This window comes from Rhamphochromis longiceps, linkage group LG12 (genome assembly GCF_057381845.1).
Source record: "Rhamphochromis longiceps isolate RC_006_pf linkage group LG12, R_longiceps_female_GT1.1, whole genome shotgun sequence".
Classification (NCBI taxonomy): Eukaryota; Metazoa; Chordata; class Actinopteri; order Cichliformes; family Cichlidae; genus Rhamphochromis; species Rhamphochromis longiceps.
Window position 1 is genome coordinate 4,404,754 of NC_140568.1, and position 17,440 is coordinate 4,422,193.

Below are 17,440 nucleotides of genomic sequence, written 5' to 3' on the forward strand. Positions count from 1 at the left end.
ATTAATAAACTGGAACGGTACAGGATAAGGGGGGTTGTACTGCACTGGGTCAAAAAATATTTAAGTGACAGGAAACAATTTGTGAAGCTGGGTGTCCATTCCTCATCATGCTTGGACATTGCTTGTGGTGTTCCACAAGGCTCTGTAGTGGGTCCAAAATTATTTATTATTTATATAAATGATATTTGTAAGGCATCTGATATATTAAAATTAGTATTATTTGCAGACAACACAAATATTTTTTTCTGGGGGGAATCTAAAGGAGCTGCTGGATAGAATTACTTCAGAAATGTGCAAAATTAAAAAATGGTTTAACAGGAACAAACTATCGCTAAATCTAAGTAAAACTAAAATAGTCTTATTTGGGAATTCCCTTAGAAATGCACAAGTGCAGATTCATATAGATGGTGTGGAAATTGAAAGAGTACTTGAACATAAGTTTCTTGGTGTGATTTTAGATGATAAATTAAACTGGAAGTCTCATATAAATCATATACATAACAAAATTTCAAGAAGTGTTTCATTTTTGAGTAAAGTAAAACTCATTCAAACTGTTTTCTAAAAGAGAACGGGGATACAATTTGAGGGGGGAATTGAATTTAAAACATCCTTGTGTCCGTACAACATTAAAAAGTTTTTGCATCTCTGTGTGTGGAGTGAAGCTGTGGAACAGACTAAGTAAAGATATGAAGCAATGTCCGAGCATGGCGCAGTTTAAAAAGCGGTTTAAGGATATGGTTTTTGCAGGATACAGGGAGGAGGTAGAGATTTGATAGGGTGTTCTTGTCTAATATTTTCATGTGTGTGCGGGTGCACGGGTATGCTGGTATGGGTATATATATCTGTAGGTTGTGTATCCTTTGAGGTCTTACTGGGGTTATTGAAAATGTGTATATGTGTATGTATGGATAGAGAGAAATATATATCTATATCTATAAAACACCCAGCACGCCCCTGCGGGCGGTTTATCCTTCAAGCTCGGGTCCTCTACCAGAGGCCTGGGAGCTTGAGGGTCCTGCGCAGTATCTTAGCTGTTCCCAGGACTGCGCTCTTCTGGACAGAGATCTCCGATGTTGTTCCCGGGATCTGCTGGAGCCACTCGCCTAGCTTGGGAGTCACCGCACCTAGTGCTCCGATTACCACGGGGACCACCGTTACCTTCACCCTCCACATCCTCTCGAGCTCTTCTCTGAGCCCTTGGTATTTCTCCAGCTTCTCGTGTTCCTTCTTCCTGATATTGCTGTCATTCGGAACCGCTACATCGATCACTACGGCCGTCTTCTTCTGTTTATCTACCACCACTATGTCCGGTTGGTTAGCCACCACCATTTTGTCCGTCTGTATCTGGAAGTCCCACAGGATCTTAGCTCGGTCATTCTCCACCACCCTTGGGGGCATCTCCCATTTTGACCTCGGGACTTCCAGGTTATACTCGGCACAGATGTTCCTGTACACTATGCCGGCCACTTGGTTATGGCGTTCCATGTATGCCTTGCCTGCTAGCATCTTGCACCCTGCTGTTATGTGCTGGATTGTCTCTGGGGCATCTTTACACAGCCTGCACCTGGGGTCTTGCCTGGTGTGATAGACCCCAGCCTCTATGGATCTTGTGCTCAGAGCTTGTTCTTGTGCTGCCATGATTAGTGCCTCTGTGCTGTCTTTCAGTCCAGCTTTGTCCAGCCACTGGTAGGATTTCTGGATATCAGCCACCCCCTCTATCTGCCGGTGGTACATACCGTGCAGGGGCCTGTCCTTCCATGATGGTTCCTCGTCTCCCTCCTCTTTCTTGGGTTTCTGCTGCCTGAGGTATTCACTGAGCACTCGGTCAGTTGGGGCCATCTTCCTAATGTATTCTTGGATGTTCGTTGTCTCATCCTGGACTGTGGTGCTGACACTCACCAGTCCCCGGCCCCCTTCCTTCCGCTTAGCGTACAGCCTCAGGGTGCTGGACTTGGGGTGAAACCCTCCATGCATGGTAAGGAGCTTTCTTGTCTTTATGTCAGTGGCTTCTATCTCCTCCTTTGGCCAGCCTATTACCCCAGCAGGGTACCTGATCACGGGCAGGGCGTACGTGTTGATGGCCCGGATCTTGTTCTTACCATTCAGCTGACTCCTCAGGACTTGCCTGACCCTCTGCAGGTACTTGGTGGTTGCAGCTTTTCTAGCGGCCTCTTCATGGTTCCCATTCGCCTGCGGGATCCCCAGGTACTTGTAACTGTCCTCTATGTCTGCAATGTTGCCTTCTGGTAGTTCAATCCCCTCAGTTCTGACTACCTTCCCTCTCTTTGTTACCATCCGACTACACTTCTCCAGTCCGAACGACATTCCAATGTCATTGCTGTATAGCCTGGTAGTGTGGATCAGTGAATCGATGTCTCGTTCACTCTTGGCATACAGCTTGATGTCATCCATGTACAGGAGGTGGCTGACAACTGCTCCGTTCCGTAGTCGGTATCCGTAGCCAGTCTTGTTAATGATCTCACTGAGGGGGTTCAGGCCTATGCAGAACAGCAGTGGGGACAGAGCATCTCCTTGGTAGCTCCCGCACTTGATGGTGACTTGTGCTATGGGCTTGGAGTTGGCCTCTAGTGTTGTACGCCACATCCCCATTGAGTTCCTGATGAAGGCTCTTAGGGTCCCATTGATCTTGTACAATTCTAGGCATTCCAGTATCCAGCTGTGGGGCATTGAGTCATAGACCTTCTTGTAATCAATCCAGGCAGTGCACAGGTTGGTCAGTCTGGTCTTGCAGTCTCGGCTGATTGTTCTGTCTACCAGTAGCTGGTGTTTTGCGCCTCTGGTATTCTTGCCAATTCCTTTCTGTGTCCCGCTCATGTATTGACCCATGTGCCTGTTCATCTTAGCCGATATGATGCCTGACAGGAGCTTCCATGTAGTACTGAGGCAGGTTATTGGTCGGTAGTTGGAGGGGACCGGTCCCTTCTTGGGGTCCTTGGGGATCAGGACCGTCCGACCTTCGGTTAGCCATTCCGGGTGTCTCTCGTTAACTAGCAGCTGGTTCATTTGTGCTGCTAGACGCTTGTGGAGTGCAGTCAGCTTCTTTAGCCAGTAGGCGTGAACCATGTCGGGCCCTGGTGCTGTCCAACTCTTCATACTGGAGACCCTTTCTTGGATATCTGCCACTGTGATGGTTACTGGATCCTGTTCGGGGAGGTTGCTGTGGTCTGCCCTCAGATCCACTAGCCACTGAGCATTGCCGTTATGGGTTGCGTCCTTCTCCCATATGCTCTTCCAGTATTGCTCGGTCTCCAGCCTTGGTGGTGCTGTTCTCTTATTGTTCCCTTGCCACTGAGAGTACACCTTTGCTGGTTCTGTGGAGAACAGCTGGTTTATTCTCCTGCCTTCTATCTCTCTGGTGTACCTTCTCAAGCGGCTGGCCAAGGCTGTGAGTCTTTGCTTGGCAGTTTCTAAGGCCTCAGGTATGGACAGCTTGCTGTATTTCTTATGCACCTTCTTTGTCGCACCTTTCTGCAACTCCGTTAGTTGGCTAACCTCCCTCCGTGCTACTTTGATCTTGCCCTCTAGCCTCCTTCTCCATGGAGGGTACTGCCCCTTGTGGCTGTTCAACTTGTAGCCAAGCATCTCACTGATCACTGCTGCCGTATTGTAGATCAGCTTGTTAGTGTCGGTAATCGTGGTTGTAGGTATCGTCCGTAGTGCTGCATTAACATCATCTAGCAGACCTTCTGAGGGTACTTCACGTAATCTTGGTAACCGGCTACGGGGGATCCAGGTTTCAAGCTTGGCCATGATCCTATTTTTCAGGTCAGTTCCTCTCGCACTCAACGATCCTTCTCCTATCGTACTTGGGGCTATGTACCCAATCTCGGGTGGGGGTGATGATATCGCCCCCCTGACCTGGCGTCCTGACTCCTCCTTGCCGTAGCATTTGTGTTGTACCTTGTCAATCTCTAGCTGTGAGAGCAGTCCCTTCTTTCGAATGTTGGAACACTGAGCTACTAGTTGTTTCGCCGTCATTGTGGATGTTGGGTATCGAAGAATCCATAGGTCCCTCAGCCTATTCATGTAGCCCCTTCCGCCAGGGTTACTTGCGTAGTAGCATTCCAACAACGCCCTGTTTTCGTCTCTTGCCCACCGATGCCTTCTTGTTCCAGTAGCCCACTTTTCGTCAGGGTGCCCTGGTTCCTCAACACCTGACGCGGACCTTGTTGATCCGGGCGACGTCCGAGCCGGCATGCCTTCATATTTATCTGTCTCGCTCATGTCTGCGGTAGGCTTGCTTAGCATAGGGGGTCTAGCCTTAGGACCCTTACTGGATACAGTACTGGATATATATATATATATCTATATATATATATCTATATATATATATATATATAAAACAAAACACAAACACACATAACATATAATATAATTGCAAGGAGGTATTTCTGTAGTCTATTGATTACTAGATAAGGGGTGGGATTAAATAAGCTTATGCTTCTTCCTGCTCCTTTTTGAACATGACAATTATTTGTAGATGTGGTTGCTCGTTTTCCTTTTGTTTTGCTTTGTTTGTTTGTCTCTTTTTAATTCTATGTGTTTGTACTTTTTCAACATGTTCAAAATAAAGATTCAATCAATCAATCAATCAATCAATCAATCAATCAATCAATCAATCAATCAAACGTCGTAGCAACTACCTCTGCTTACCACAAACACACTTCTCTGCCACGTTGTGCCTGTCAGTACCCACACAGCGGATATATGTGCGCAATACGTGGTTCTGGGAAATCAGGCGGTTAACTGTCAGAGGAAGTGAATTACCGACGTTTATGCAGAGAAGAAAGCAGCGATGCCTGAATCAACCGAGCACGTTGAGGGAGGAAATATGTCTCCCATTTCCCCCCTCAACGAGGACACTGAGGACGAGGACGTTGGGGGGGCAAATACGACTCCTATGTGTCCCCCCAACGAGGACGTTAAGGACGAGGATGTTGAGAGTGCAAAAACGACTTGTACTTGCCCGCCCAAAGTTCACCCCCTATTAGTTGTAGGTGCAGTTTGTCTAATTGTAGGTGCTCTAGTAGTTGGTCTACCAGCTTTTATCCTTTATTTGAAGGGTAAAAGTGAGTGTGTCAAGGAACCCAGTGCTGATTGCCCTTTTTCAAAAGCTGCTGTGGCCGCAGACTCCGAGAAATGTTCACGGATTGGACGGTGAGTAACATTTTAAACTTCTGACACATTTTTGTTTTTCACATTACACATAATATTACGCACCAAATGCAAACTTTAGCGCTAAAAACATCTTTGAGAATTACGCATGTATAATATTTATAAAATGTTTACAGTTACACAACAAAATATACCTTAAAATATGCTAAGCAAAAATTTTAAAAAAGCATCAAGGTAACAGTTTGACTGTTTAATTTTTCAACCTTTCCAGACGGTTTTCTTTGTACCCACTGTTGTTTACGTGTGTGTGTGTGTGTGTGTGTGTGTGTGTGTGTGTGTGTGTGTGTGTGTGTGTGTGTGATCAGATCCCATCATTAACTTCAAAGACCCGGATCTAAGACCTGTTTTGTTCCCAACTGAAAAATCAGTATTGTTACTGACATCGTCTGTACTGACAACATAGAGGCATATAGGGAATAATATCAGTACAATATCAGGGTAAAGCGTGTAGACATGCTGGTCCAACATGTGGATATCACACTTTGCCTCTCCTAATTTAAACGCATACTTGTGTTGCAGTAAGCTGCAGTACCAACAGTGATATTTTATTTCAAGCCAACATGAAAAGAAATTTTTAAAGATTTTTTTGCTGCAGATTGTGAAGAACAATGCATACTATTCAGTCAGTTAAACACTGGAATGTATCTGGAGTGTATCTTATTCGAATGATTAGTGGCATATGGGGTGGCTGTAGCTTAGGTAGTAGAGCGGGTCACCTCTTAACCGGTTGTTGGTTCGATCCCAGTCTGCATGCCAAATATCCTTGGGCGAGATACTAACCTCAGGTTGCTCTCCCATGCATCCATCGGAGTGTGAATGGTTTGGATGGTAGTTAGGTAGCACTGAAAACCTGGGTGAATGAACAAGTTGTATAAAGCCCTTTGCTAGTAGAAAAGCCATTTACTATATTACGAAAACATTTACATGTAAATGCATATCAGCTAACTAGCATAACCCTTGGTATCAACTTGTTTAGGTCACAATTCTAGTATCAAGTCTTCCCAGTCCCCTAAAGAATATCAGCTTACATTCACCATTTTTCTGATTCTGTCATTTCTTTTTTTAATTACTCAGCTTTTTCTCGTGTAGCGTTCAATTCAGTTAATTTAAACCTTGTAATCTTCAGTCTTATTTAAGCTTTTTTTGCTACAACTTTTAATATTTTTCTCAGTTTTTTTGTTTGAAACAGTATGTAATAATTTACTTCCACTTTTTTTTTTATCTGCAAACACAATGCTACTGTCTTTTCTGCATTTTCTGCATACAAATTTTAACTTTCTCACTAATGTATAAGTCTTTGGATCAAAATAAAGTTGGTCCTCCTTATTCACCTAAATTCAGTGCAGGTTCAGTGCAATTACCAAAACCTAACACAGGATTAAATCCTTTCACTTTTAAACTGCTGTTTAAATTGCGTTTCTACTGAAACTGAGCGCTCAAAGTGCTTAGTTCCATCAGAGAGCTTTGTGGTCAGCTTCATCTGTCCAGCATCAAACCCTATGGAAAAAATCTTGTGTGTGATATTTGACATATTTAACTTGGTGGTTAAATACTGAAATGAGGACTCTTCTTTCTGTGATAGATGGTTAAATTGGAATTCATGCTCTTATTTCCTCCCACTTGGACGATTGCAACTGACTTTACACTGGTCTCAGTCAGTCCTCTCTGCCCTGTCTCCAGCTTGTCCACAGTCCTGATGCTAGGCTCCTCACAGACACCCGAAAAAGTGGATTTAGGATTTATACAATTTAAGACCCACCTGTTTGTCTGGAAATGATCACGTTAATTAAAAAAAAACAACTTTTTGTTTATCGAGTGTTTTTTTTTCTTCCATTTTTATAGACAATAACATTTGAACATAAACAACAAAAGGAGGACCAACCAAACAAAAATAAATAAATCAGGGAGATTAGGCCATTTAGGTATAAGTTTGACATACACAAGGTTACAAGTTGAAAATTATGTACAACCTGGATACATATTATTACCAGAGATAATATAAAGGAATACCACAAGACTAGAGAGTAATTTCTCAGAAAGAAAATGTTTCCATTTCTTCAAGTATTGCTCACATTTTTCTGAGGACAGTCTCAAGGAGAAGGTTAGTCGCTCCATAACGTGAATTTCTTGTAGTATTTCTGTCCAGTCCGAAACAGTTGGAGGTTCCTTTTTCAACCACTTGTGTGTTATAGCTTTTTGGCTGACCACCTGAAATACCTGTAGCAGGTATCTGTCTTGTTTCTTCAGTCCAATTGGGATGTTGGCTAAGTAAAAGACACTGAAACTCCTCTCAAGATGTAACCCAGTTATCTGCTTGGTTCTTTAGACCACTTCTGTCCAGTAGGGGGCGATTTTAGGACATTCTCCAAAAATATGGAAGTGGCCTACTGAAGTTTATGGAGTTCTTTAATCTTAGGGGCGATTAAAAAAACCTCAGAGTTTTGTTTCCAGGTGAACTCTCTCCATGGATCGGAGCTTGAAGTAGTGGCTGTGGTTTTACATATTTTAGACCAATCTTCTTCAGATGGATTTATTCCAGCCTCTTTCTCCCATCTGAGTTTAATGTAGGTGGTAGACAGTTTCCTTTCTGTCTGTAGTATTGAGTAGGTCATAGAGATTTGTTTTGTCAGTTTCCCTTTACATGCATTTATAAATATTTGCACTAATGGCTATTTCTCCTTGGACACAATATCTGTATTAAAATTATGTCTTAATTGGAGATATCTAAAGAAGGTTGTAACTGTCTGACATTTGTTGAAAGGTATCGACACCTTATTGAGATGATATTTTTCAGTATGCGGTAATACCAAAGTTTCACCAATATTTAAACCTACTATCAGTTTTTGCGGGGGTGAATTTTGTGTCATATGCTGGCCAGTGTAGTATTCTTGCATCACTTTCTTTTTTTTCTGCTCTTGACGAAGGCGGTCGCACTTTTCTCCTCTCCTCCTCTCCCTTAGCTTCCCTGCTTAGCCTCTTATGTCCTTGTCTAGTCTCGTGTATTACTTTTCCCTGGAACACTCTCTCACAGTCTGTTCTCTAAAACCTAAAAGAGGAATTATGGATTTGATCAACTGGTCCCTAAATGCAATTGACACCCCTTTCTCAACAAGATGTTTGGGCTTGGGTGAGCCTGAGTGCTGAAGATATCTACCTATTCGGAACCATGGTAACAGGGTTCTGGCTGATCGGAGCTGGCTTGGCCCTGACTTATCGAAGGATTAAGAAAGCGGAACGGGCTGTTCAAACCCCCACAAGGCTGCCCGCTGGGATTGGAACGATGGGAGAGGCGTGAGTTTCTCAAAATGGGCTCATTGAGTCAGCACGGATAAGATCTTGGAGAGGCTGACGGCTGCTGTGAATACTCAGAATAAGATCTCTGACTGCACACTGGATACATCTCGGAAGGGCTAGCTTGGAATAACATCTCTGGGCGCAAATTGGATGACATCTCGGGGAGGCTCACTGCCGTGAGTTCTCAGAATCGGCTCCTTGAGCACAAGAAATGGCAACATCACAGAACGCAAGTATGGTGAAGCTCGCGGCTCTCCAACGGGAGATTGAGAGACCAGTGTTGGACTGTAGAACTGCTTTGAAATTCATGTGAGCTGTTCGCACTAAAGTAAAAACCACCATCACTTCACGCGGATACCCCTTTGGCCCCAGCTGCAGTGGTCTCAAGGCTGGAGCTGAACAACACCCTGATAACGACTGTTGAGTCTGTTCTTTCCCATTCCATGCAAGGCCACCTGGGTTGGCTGGAAGACTGTTTACTTAGCTTGGCAGGGCGAAGGACACTGTCTCAGCTGAACTCTGGACACGCACACACATACATATACACTGATATGCACACACTCATCCCCCCTCCCTTTCCAAACGCCTTCGATGCTTATTCCCTTCCGATGCTGACGGGGATCAAGGAGACCAGCGCACAGGCTGCAGGCTGCAGGCTCGGATGTACTGTCTAATTCGGCTGTCTCTCACCCTTTACCCACTCCTGTTGCTTGTCATGTGTTTCTTTGGCGTATTAAGGGTTGTTTCATGATCTTTGTGCAGAGGTGGTTTTTTTCTGTTCTCAAACTGATCTCCCTGTTGGAGCTCAGTCTGGGGGGAGTTATTTTTTTTCTCCTTATCTTTCCTCATGTGGTGCATTTTCCATTGTTATACCTCTCTGACCTGTCTTTCCCATTTGATGTTTTGTGTAATGTATGTATGGTCGGAGGGTAAGATGACGCTGCCATTGCGTGCAATAGGTTGGTTAATTAGGTTAATTTGATTGTGGGACGTGATTGAGATTAAAATTCAGTGAACTGTGCGTCCCTAGCACATGCATCAACGAAGACAACACATCGTCGTGTTATTCAGTCATGGCAATTTAATTGTGGGACATTATAATTTTAATAAAGATTAAAATTTAATTGTGCACACATGATAACAATAACACTAAAGTGATAACAATGAACTGTTTCAGGGACATTCTTCAGAAAGGCGGCTCTGCAGTAGATGCTGCCATTGCTGCGCTGCTGTGCACCTCCATCATCAACCCACAGTGCGCAGGGATCGGAGGCGGGGTCATATTCACTGTGATGGACAGCTCTGGTAACAAAACACCCTTGCTCCTCTTAGCTCAGCCCTGCTGGGGAATAACATAATAATATGTCATCTTTTCAAAGGTAAAGTGAAAATCATCAACTCCAGAGAGACTGTCCCCAGAAATGTGAACTCTGACCTGCTTAAGTTGTGTCGTAAAACCACAGAGCAGACCACGGAGTGGCTACAAGGTGGGCTGTTTTTCTGCCATAATGCTAATATTTATAATGTTTTAGTCTAATCTGCTCTTGGACTCACCTTTATGCCACAGTTAATTTATTCTGTACAGGTGGCTGCTAATGCACACTGAGTCATTCCTCTTTCCTCAAGAAAGCAAAACAGAAATGATAAAAAAGAGAGCAAACCACTACAGAGGGTTTGGCCGTTGGCATTTATTAAAGACAGCGAGTCAGTTTCCTATATGACATCTGTCAGAGTAATCGAACATAAACACAATGAAACACATGCTAATTAGTTTCAGAAAAAGCCAGAGAGATTGGAGTAGTTAGATCTTTCTCCAAACAGGTCTTAACAGGTCTTTCTCCAAATCATGCACAAGATGTAACACAAAAATGTTAAAGCTGTAGTCAGTTATCTGTAGAGGTTTTTTTTTTTTTAATTCAGCACTTTAGTCTGCAAGACAAACTCAAGATATGAAGGATCATACCTTTGTTTTATCACCTGAGAGGGTTCTTGTCATCAAAGAAGCGAAGGAAAGAGACAGCATGACAGGTATCTCGTTAAAATGTCATCCTCCTCCTCACCTCAAACCTCATCTACTGAACAAAAGTCAGGACTCTAACACACTAAGGAGTGCATAAGCATTATTATTTAATTACTGTAAACAGACTGGACAATCAGCGCTTCCAACTCCAGGCAGTCAACAAACCAGCTAAAGTACAACAGCTGGTGATAAGCTAACATTAAAGCTTTCTTGCCAGAATGCTGTCCCATCTTTCCCATTTTCTGGTCTTCAATTAATGTAAATTCCTCCCCAAGACCAATCTTAACTCTCCTCACAAGTCCATCTTTATCAGTCATTGTTTCTAATTTGGCTAATCTCCACTCGTTCCCTGGCAGATTATCTGTCTGTGGAGGTGAAGCTGGAAATGTTGTGAGATGCTAAAGTGGGGCCAGAGACACAGGCTGCTGTGGATGCACATGTCCCTGTCCCATATGTTCCTGTCAGCAGAGTACAAATGACCTTCATGCATTACTCCCTGATTGTCTATAGTGTGTTGACTTTGAAGGGAAGCTGTGGATCCATATGTAGAATCAGCATAGTCTCTGTTAAGAAGTGTCTTTTGACAGCATTTGAGTATGGGATGGACAGCAATAAGAACTGGGAGTAGTTATTGGAGCAGTTCACTTGTGTCAGACATAAAAAAAATTAAGAAAATAGAAATTAGAATATGTGTGAGAAAGATGAATCAAGAAAAAAAAGGGGGCTACAGACACCATTTATTTATGGGGCCCAGAGTTCTGTGCTACACTCCTGCACACAGGCTGCATAAACAGTAAGAAAAGTAAATATAAGATATGCTAAATGCTTCTTTGATCCAGAAATAGTGTAAATATAGTGAAATAAACTTAAAATAACTGTAAGATGCAAAATGTTATTTATATGTATGTTAGTTAGTTTATATGTTAGTTATTTACACCAAATTATAACAGACATCATCTCAGATTTAAAGGTCAGGACCTTACAGTTTACTTAAAACACGAGCAAATGTATGTGGGACTTTCCAGCACTGACTACCCATTATCTATCTAACCAGATAGCAGATGGATTGGGGTTCCTGGGGAAATTCGAGGTTATGAAGCGGCACACCGGCTTTATGGGAAGTTGCCGTGGGCCGACCTCTTTCAGCCGACCATCAAATTAGCCAGAGAAGGATTCCCTATTCCTTACTACCAAGGTCAACACATCCCACGCATTAATAATACGTCAATACGGTATGAAAAACACCCACAATGTGATTTCAAAAATACAAAGAGCAAACAATGAATGGTTCAGCTTTATTTCACTGTCTTTGTCTTTTAGGGAGTTATATTTAGATAAAAATGGGAACCTGCTTAAGACCGGTGATACTGTGAAATTTGAGAAACTGGCTGACACTTTGATCGCAAACGAGGGACCAGATGTGTTTTACAACGGAACAATAGCAAAGAATTTAATCAGTGACATTCAGGATGCAGGTATTATCAGACGGGTTTCATCCTGCTCTCTTTCTGACCGTTTTCTATGTCTGCCAGGCACAATGATCTAATTACAAATTAGAAAATTAATTGGCTCTATAAAAATCTGTCATCTCTCAAAGGCCACACTGTGATCTGTCTGGATCCATTCAAAGTCTTGATTATGAAATGCATTGTGTTCATTTTTGCTCAACAAAATCATTTGTTTCACTGGTTTTGCTCAGGAGGAAAACTCACACTGGAGGACTTGGCATTGTATCAAGCTAATGTGACTGATGCGTGGAATATTTCTTTGGAAGAGTACCGGATGTACTTCCCTCCGCCCCCTGCAGGGGGAGCCATACTCAGCCTCATCCTCAACATCATGAAAGGTTCCTGATTGTTGCTTCTAGCATGTGGAGATGATCCTTATCAATCTTTACAAATGTGATACACTAAGAAATGGATGTTTTAAATAAAAAAACAAACAATTATTTATATTTTCAGGATACAAAATGAATTCAGAACCTAACACGACTGATGAAAAGATTTTGTTTTATCACCGTTATATTGAAGCTTTAAAATTTGCCAATGGATTAAAGAAACATATCAGAGATCCAAACTTCAGCTCAGATAAAGTAAGTATCTCAAAATCCTACAGATTTGCACCTGCTTTATTGCATATAGTATGATTATATTTAAGTGACTAAATGGGTAAAAGGAGCAATACCACATCAGCCTCTGCTCTGCCTGAACCCACTGCTCCACCCCCGCCTGCAGCTCATCCACAAACCACATCCCACCACAGTCGGTTTATGCACACTGATAATGAGTTGTGGTCTGAAGTGTTGTTTTTTTGTTTTTGTTTTGTTTTTTGTAATATCTCTGAGCATTGCACAGTCGGACTTTGGGTTAATTTGCTGCGGTGAGATTGTGACTTTGTGTTAATGATCAGTTTATCAAGGGCATTTGCATATCACTACCGGTACTTACCCTCTTCTATAAGCTCTTATAGAAGCACTGAGGATGTACTTATTATTTTACTGCATAGAGTACTCTGAAAAAATGCTTTGTGTCTCAGCCTTTCCCAGTAACTCTGCATTTTTATTTCAGCACAATTCTGAGCAGTGATGTAACTTTTAAAACCTATAAGTATAAATAAATGTTTTTAAAGCAGATAAACCTAAATTACTTTTATATTTGTCTCAAAGTATTTTAGTATGTATTATTATGATTATTGTTAATTTTGTGTAATTCCGATGCTCTGTATTTCACACAGATGGCAAAGAATTTGACAGTGGATAGCTTTGCCAACCACATACGGAGCTTGATCAGCAGCGACAAGACTCACGATCCCCAGTATTACGGCAAAAACTCATATCTGGACAGCATCGGCACCACACATGTATCTGTGCTGGCTGAAGATGGATCTGCTGTGTCTGTCACCAGCAGCATCAATGATGAGTCCGTACCTGCATCATTCTGTTTCACTGTTAGAAACCAGCTGACTTTTCCACAACAGTGTCACAGGGTTTAGACCTAGTTCATTTAATGTTTACTCTTTACAGATTTGGGTCCAATGTCCTCTCTTCAAGCACTGGAATCATCCTCAACAACCACCTAAATGACTTCTGTGGTAGAGCTGATAACATCTTTCATGGTAAGGGATCAGCAGGATTCCTTCTAAATTTAATATTTAATAACAAATATTCTGGACCTCTGAGTTCTGATAGTACTAATTTGCAATTTTAATTCATCTTCTAAACTAATGTGTTAAGCGTGGTTAATATAACATATACTTGATAAATATGCATGTTTGTACATATTAGCGTGTCGCAACATAAGAAATTTGAAAGAAAATACAACAACACCTGGGGAAACTGCACACCATGAATTTTTAATCTAATAGTACCAAAAAAAGCACCACTGAGGAAATTTGCGGAGAAAATGTCATTTCATAATTCATTGTGGCGCATCATGTTTTGTTGATCATGAAAATGGTCAACAAAACTGCCAAACCAAAGCACATCAGGTAAATTTGAATTAAAATGGCATTTTTCATTTAATGTCATAGCCTGCTGAAATGTTTTGAATGTTTAAGAACAGGCACAGTTGAGCTCTGAGTGAACTTCTATAAACACAAATTACATAAACTCTCTAAATCTGTCCTCAGCTGGTCACAGCAGATGACTGCCCCTCTGTGAGCCTGTTGCTGTTGGAGGTTTCTTGCTGTTAAAAGGGAGTTTTTCCTTCCCACTGTCACCAAATAGGGGCTCATCTTATTGTTGGGTTTTGTCTCCATTGAAGTGGGTTAACCTTAGAGATGGGCCGATCTGATATTACGTATCGGTCCGATACTGACCTAAATTACTGAATCGGATATCGGAGAGAAATAAAAAATGTAATCCAATCCATTGAATATCACAAAAGCACCTCACAAAAATTGCGACATAGCGTAACCCAGCTTATAACCTTGTAGCACATCGGAGCAGTATGCGTCACGTGATAGAGTGGATGTAGCGTGCAGTACCGATCAGCAGTCTGGATGAGCAAAGTTTTGCCACAGGGCCAGGTAGGGCATGAACAGGGAGAGGGGGCACAAAGACATGCTTTTCTTTCTTATTCTAATGTCTAGTTTAAAAAAAATTATCTGAATCTTACAACCAAAGTTTTCATCTGATGCAAAAATGTATAGAAATCCATTATTGTATATAGTAACTATTAAGCATCATGAGGTGGAGGGTGATTCCCTTTTATTATTTTTATTTCTTTTTTTTGTTGGGAATTGGTAACCCTATTAGTTTGGTTCTTTAAAATTGCTGCTAAGTACTTTTTAACATATCAGAATAGGGAGGATGGTGTAGGTTCATGTTTATTAGATTGATCAGTTTTGCTGAACTATGAAATATTTCGGGTGCAGTGCATTTTTTGCACACAGGTATAACAGAATGGCTTTAGCTTGATCTCATCATTCCGAGATTCATGGAGACATTTTGGACTGTAGTTTTGTCCTGCTATTCAAGGTCTTTGTTGTATTTCTCAGGGGAGCGGCCTCCCTCCAATATGGCCCCTTCTGTGCTGAAGTCTCCGTCGAAGACGCTGGTGATTGGAGGGTCTGGTGCTGAAATGATTCCACCGGCAGTGGCCTCGGTATGTATGCATGGTACACACAGAAAGGTGCCATTATATATTAAATAAAATAAATTGATACGGACTGATGCCCGTCTTTGCTGCATCATAGCAACAAGATTCTTCGACCTAATTTATCCTGTAATCATCACATTCTCACCTCATAGATTTATTTTTTCTCTCCAAGGCGCTCATGAACCACCTTTGGTTTAGAAAGAGTCTTAAGGAGGCAATTGATACTCTGGTTGTTCTTGTAGACTCTAAAAGTGAAGTAAAACCTGAACCCAAGCTTGAAAAGGTAATTTATTCAATGTATTTAAATGATAAATTAATAAGTTCTACTTCTCTTGTTCCATCTGAGTCTCTCTCCTCTTTGCCCTGCAGGATGTAGTTGATGGTCTTGAAGCTCTGGGACATAAAATAGCAAAATTCTACAACACAGTTAACGCTGTGGAAAAGGCGGGCAGCTGTATCTCTGCATGGTCTGATGAAAGGAAAAAAGGCAAAGCAGCTGGTTACTGAGACCAAGAATCAGTGATGTTAGTTATAGAGTATGGTCTTAAGGTTATGATAGCAGAGCTGTTTGTTTTCATTTTTTCGAAATCTCTCAGTCAGAACATGGTGTATTATGTTTAAGTGGAAGCTAGCGAGCTAACTTCCTGCTAACTTCTAACTCTGTTAAATTTCATAAATTTAGACAGTTTGTAACTCTCAATGATGCCACAGTGATCGTTTGACTGTGGGACCCAGAAACGGTTAATGACATCAAACTTAAAGACCTGATAACTATTTCAAACTATTTACAGAACACCAATAGGAAAGGATGGTTTTGTTTTTTGTTTTTTAAATTTTTGCTGACAAGCAGAGGTGAAGTTTTTACTGTTTCTTCCCTCAGTAAACATAAACAACGATAGTATTCAGGAAAAAACATTAAATATATATTTATTTATCATGACTCTAGTTTTACATGGCCTATCAACACACTTTTAACACAAAAGTGAAGACTCAGGGTTGTCTTGGGTTGTTGCTATAGCATCTTAAATTGGTCATGTGATTGGTTTATTGTGGCTATTTTTCCTCAGCAAATCAGCAGCACTTTTGCGATTGTTTCGCCCTGAGGACAGCTTCAACTGTCTGAGTGTTGAAAAATAGTAACGCGTCCGCACCGCATTTTCTTGTTAGTAAGGGTAACTGCGTTGTAAAGACTGAATAGTAATTAGATTACTAGTTACTGATAAAAGTACTTTTAACGCCGTTATTCACGTCACTGCTTGTGTCTAAAAAAAAGTTTGTAATATTGAAAACATAATGTGATGATCAGATTATTTAAATCCCAAATTTAATGCAAAATAGTGCAAAGACAGCATTGTAAACTAGAATGTGTTTGAAAAATGTTAGGGATTTATATATCTGCCTCAATTTTATACGATCAATATGACGTTTTAAATATTTGTTCATCATAAATCATAGAATATAAAAAAACAAGGACACAGCTTTCAGGTTGAAATGTGAAGCCTATGACGATGTTTCTTCAACCTGCATCAGGCCAGCAGGAAGAGACTGACTGCAGAAATCTTTGGTTATATAAAAGATTGTTGGAAAATGAGCTACAGACTTCATGTTCCATTCCACCAGTAAACAATTCATATTTTCAAGTCTCATCAAATTTATGTTTACTTTGTAAATTTTAGCCCACTGAATTGTCCAGAAGTGAGAGAAAGTAAGGTCCACTTTATGGCAGCCCTAAGTTATCTATCAATTGATTTGTAGTATAAACAAAACCAAAAACATTAGGAGTCCTACTACACAAGTGCAGTTACTAGGGATGGGTACCGGTGTCCGGTGGTCTGACATAAACGGTAGTAACCAGACCGAAAAGCAGCGCACATTTCGGTGCTTTATTTCGGTGCTTTTTTTTTTCGATTCTAGCCAATCATTTTACGTTTCCGAGAATGGTAGGCGGGGCCAGGTACGTACGTTCTTTTAGAGCAGAGCTACAGATTAAAAATGCCCAAGACGAAGCGGTCAAAAGTCTGACTGTACTTCACAGCAAAATATGCAAACTCAGCAGCCTGCAACAAGTGCTTTAAGCTGATACTGTGATACTGTGCAAAGGAGGTAACACCTGGCGACGCATAGCGTTTTTTTAAAAAGCCGAGAAATGCGCCGTATTTGATAGCTTGCTGCGAGACCTCACACCGTGCACATCTACTGCGGGTGGGTTGCCTGTTATCGGACCCGGAGCAATATCCCCCAAAAACCCGAAGAATGGAGTCTTGGCCCCTAGCCCTGCCAGTGTAGCAGAAATGATGACGGATGATGATGCAGCAGCAGCCGTTCTCCTCTG

The 17,440-nt window shown here is 41.7% G+C and overlaps 1 protein-coding gene across 1 annotated transcript; it reads left to right on the forward strand.

The window, feature by feature from the left end:
- The first annotated feature begins 4,816 nt into the window (after window positions 1-4,816).
- ggt5a (gamma-glutamyltransferase 5a) lies at window positions 4,817-16,253 on the forward strand. The gene is made up of 12 exons (XM_085426818.1): window positions 4,817-5,178; window positions 9,668-9,795; window positions 9,870-9,977; window positions 11,565-11,742; window positions 11,831-11,985; window positions 12,210-12,356; window positions 12,472-12,602; window positions 13,244-13,428; window positions 13,533-13,624; window positions 15,008-15,114; window positions 15,281-15,391; window positions 15,478-16,253. Exons 1-12 carry the CDS (start codon window positions 4,817-4,819, stop codon window positions 15,613-15,615), a joined length of 1,842 nt encoding a protein of 613 aa, XP_085282944.1. The 3' UTR covers window positions 15,616-16,253.
- The last annotated feature ends 1,187 nt before the right edge of the window (window positions 16,254-17,440 follow it).